We start from the raw sequence: 3,543 nt of genomic DNA, 5'->3' as shown, positions 1-3,543 counted from the left end.
AGTGAGGGGTGAGATTATTTATCGGAGTGTTACAGTGAGGGATATATCAGTATTACAGTGAGGGTGAGATTATTTATCGGAGTGTTATAGTGAGGGATGAAGTTATTTCTCAGAGTGTTACAGTGTAATTTTGTGATGAGTGCTATGCTATATATCAGAAATGGTTCTGCAATCTATTTTGATGCAGGGACAAGCTTGTGTTGAAATTTGGGCGTTCTCTCGAGGGATATGACGCCACTCTTGGCTGCCTTTCTAGTATGATAAATCTTGCATCTGCCTTTACATTGGCGGTTTTGCGTGACTGCTGCTGGATTAAGAACAGCTGTATGTGCTTTGGACCGCTCACAGAGTAAAGGACAAGCAGTCCCCTCGCAGCTGGCCCATCGACTGTGAGTGTCTTCTCTCACATCTTCAAGGATGGAGTCTCACCTCCCGTCTGCTCTCCTCACTGCCCTCTGCGCCGCATTGGTGGCGCACGGCGACGTAACTGACCGCTTCCAGGTTCCAGCCGGCTGCTCCGACTTCTTCTACAAGGGACAGCCACCCTCTGGCTTCATCACTGGCTCCCAGGCTCGACTGTGTCAGCGCCTCGCTGGGAAGTTGTACTTTGCCACACTGTATGACCGTTCCGGGCGACTCCCAGTCTACTCGGCCTTCATCTTCAAGTACCGGGGGCAGGACGTCCCACGTGGGATAGGTGTGGACCGTTCTTGGAAATATGAGCCACAGGTCAGTGCTTGGGGAGGCATGGGGCAAAGGCAGGGGGTGCATCAGGGCAGGGTCAGCTCCGTTACCTGGGCACAGTGGCTGAGATGCAACGACTATCCACGATGCCCATTCTTGGGTTGGGATGGATGGTGTTTTTAGTGCTCTCAAAATCTAAAGTGTACACATCTCGTCCCATACGTGCTGTGGCAGCATAGGGTGCGCAGTGACTTTTAGCGAGACCGCGATTAACGTCCCTCTGTCTGTCTCTCTCTCTCTGTGTCCCTCTCTCTTTTTCTCAGTTGGCGAACGCCCGCGCTGACAGCAACATGGCCAACCTCACGACCGATGCCTTACGGGATCCTGCTGTGCGCCGGAGCCAGGCGACAGAGATGGGTTACCCACTGAAGCTGGACGGGATACAGTACATCAGAGGGCAGCTCAACCCCAGCAACTTCCAAGGCAGTCACCCCAGCCGCAGTGCCACCTTCACCCTGACCAACGCTGTCACCTACCCACGCCCCTTCCACCATCACGGCTGGAAGCCTGCCCTCAAAAGGGTGGCCAAGAGGCTGGGGGCCGAGTGCAAGGGCTCCTCCGCTTACCTGGTGACCGGTGCCACCCGGCAGAAACGGGGCAAGGAGGTCTGGGCACCGACGCGGGGGAAAGGGAGGACGGCAGTGCCGCAGTTGCTCTGGGTTGCCTTCTGCTGTGCCAACGGTGCCAGCGGCGCAATGGTGGGGCACTGCCAAGGTGAGGGGAGGCTGGCGCTGAACGAGGTGGATCTGGGGCCCTACGAGACCAGGGAGCTCTCGGTTCCCGGGCTGGAAAGGGTCCTCGCCAGCAAACTGGGACGCCACTCAGTCCGACTGTTTGACGGGGGGTGTACCCCGCTCCCCGGCTAACACCCTTGGGGAAGAGCAGAGAGCCAAACGGAGAAGTGAGGAAGGGCGAACAAACCCACGTTCTTCCCCTCACGTCCTCCGGCCCCTCACTGGAGCCTGGGGAAGCGTGTCTCTTTCCCCTGCAGCCGTCACTGCTATCGTCATTGTGTTATTAGGCAGGACCGTGGAGTTGCAACACTTCTTAATGTTTCATTATTAAACATCACTGATTAATTCTCAAACCGAGTCTGAGTCATTCATTCATTACAAATGTGTCAAGCGAGCGGGAAATCGGAGAGTTCCTGACCTTTCTTTTGCGCGTTTGAAGATGCACTTTTTTCTATCACTTTTTTCGGACAGATGTGTAACTCTCACTGGTTAGACGGGTGGGGGGAGGCGAGGGGGGTGTGTGTGTGTGGGGGGGGGCGAGGGGGGGTGTGTGTGTGGTGGGGGGGCGGGAGGGGGGGGATGCAGAGTCTAAGCTCACTGGGGAAGCCAGCTGCTCAGAGTGCCACTGTAAGTGAGGAGACCTCCTGCCACCCCTCCCTCACCCCCCCCACCTCCCCCCGCTACCCCCCACCATCGGCGGCAACACAGGGTATCAGGATCCTCCCGATCAGTCCCCCATCACAACCTCCCCCCCCACCTCCATGGCTCACACTGCATGACCGCCCCTTTTTCTGGACCGCGCCCCCCGCCCCCCCCCCCCCCCCCCCCAAGCCCACATCCCCCCTCCAACTGCTGATCGTTCCCTGCGCCGACCTCCATCCATCCACCCCCTCCCCACCCGCCGATCACACCCCCTGCAGGACTCCCTCTCTCCCCTCCCTCAATCTCTCTCCCTCACTCTCTCAATCTGTCTCTCTCCCCTCCTCTCTTACTCTGTCTCTTTGCCTCCATCTCTCACTCTGTCTGTCATTCCCTCTCTGTCACGCCCTCTCTCTCTGTCCCTCCCTCCTTCTTTCTTTCCCTCGACCTATCTCTCCTTCTCTCTATCTCACTCTCTCTCTGTCTGTCACTCCCTCTGTCTCTCTCTCTCTCTGTCCTTCTCTCTCTCTCACTCCCTCCCTCCCTCTCTGTCCTCTATCTCTCTCTCTCTGTCACTCACTGCTTCTGTGTTACCCCCTCTCTGTGTGTCTCTCCCTCTCTCTCTCTGTGTCTCTCCCTCTGTCACTCACCCTCTCTGTATGTCTCTTTTTCACTCTCTCTGTTTTTTTCTCTCTCTATGTCTCTCCCTCTGTCACTCATTCTCTCTGTATGTCTCTTTCTCACTCTCCCTATTTTTTCTCTCTCTCACTCTCTGTTTCTCCCTCTCTCTCTGTGTCTCTGTCTCTTCCCCCTCTCTCTCTTTCTGTCTCCCTCTCTCTATCTCTCCCTCTCTCTGTCACTCACTTCTCTGTGTCTTTCCCTCTTTCCCTGTTTCTCCGTCTCTCTCTCTCTGTCTCCTTCTGTCTCTCCCTCCCTCTCTCTGACTCTCCACCCCTCTTTCTGAATCTCCCTCCTTCTATCTCTCCTTATCTTTCCCTTTCTCCATATACATGTTTGAAGGTATTAAACGTCCGTGTCTGAGCAGCTGTGAACCCCAGGTCACATTCCATGGGCTCTGAAAGAAGCTCTGGAATGTTGACCAGAGAGAGAAAGAGAGAGTACATGACTCAGTGTCTCCCCCGAGTGACAGGGGGCCCCCCTTGGTTCCTGATGCAACCCTCAGCCACACCACTACTCTCCGCAAGCTTTCCCACGCATGGACAGGATGGCATCCTGAGATTCCTGCCTTCAGGAACAGAGTGCCATCAATCACATCACCGTGATGAACATTTACAAACAATCACAGAACAACTTAAACTTGATAAAATGTCCTCTGCTGCCACATCGTCAAAGCATATTTGACTCTGAATCATGTGAGGAGCTATGAGGGACAGGCTGAGGGGAGTCTAAAAGGAGGAGAGTGTGG

At 55.3% G+C, this 3,543-nt stretch overlaps 1 protein-coding gene across 1 annotated transcript; it reads left to right on the top strand.

Annotated features, from left to right (window-relative positions):
* The first annotated feature begins 323 nt into the window (after positions 1 to 323).
* LOC145338829 (endonuclease domain-containing 1 protein-like) lies at positions 324 to 1,814 on the top strand. Its single transcript, XM_080183240.1, has 2 exons — positions 324 to 729; positions 1,008 to 1,814. Exons 1-2 carry the CDS (start codon positions 418 to 420, stop codon positions 1,608 to 1,610), a joined length of 915 nt encoding a protein of 304 aa, XP_080039366.1. The 5' UTR covers positions 324 to 417; the 3' UTR covers positions 1,611 to 1,814.
* Positions 1,815 to 3,543: the final 1,729 nt, after the last annotated feature.

The sequence above is a fragment of the Carcharhinus amblyrhynchos genome, unplaced genomic scaffold (genome assembly GCF_965287045.1).
Source record: "Carcharhinus amblyrhynchos unplaced genomic scaffold, sCarAmb.v2.hapA chromosome_193, whole genome shotgun sequence".
Lineage (NCBI taxonomy): Eukaryota > Metazoa > Chordata > Chondrichthyes > Carcharhiniformes > Carcharhinidae > Carcharhinus > Carcharhinus amblyrhynchos.
This window is presented reverse-complemented; position numbering and strand designations above follow the sequence as displayed.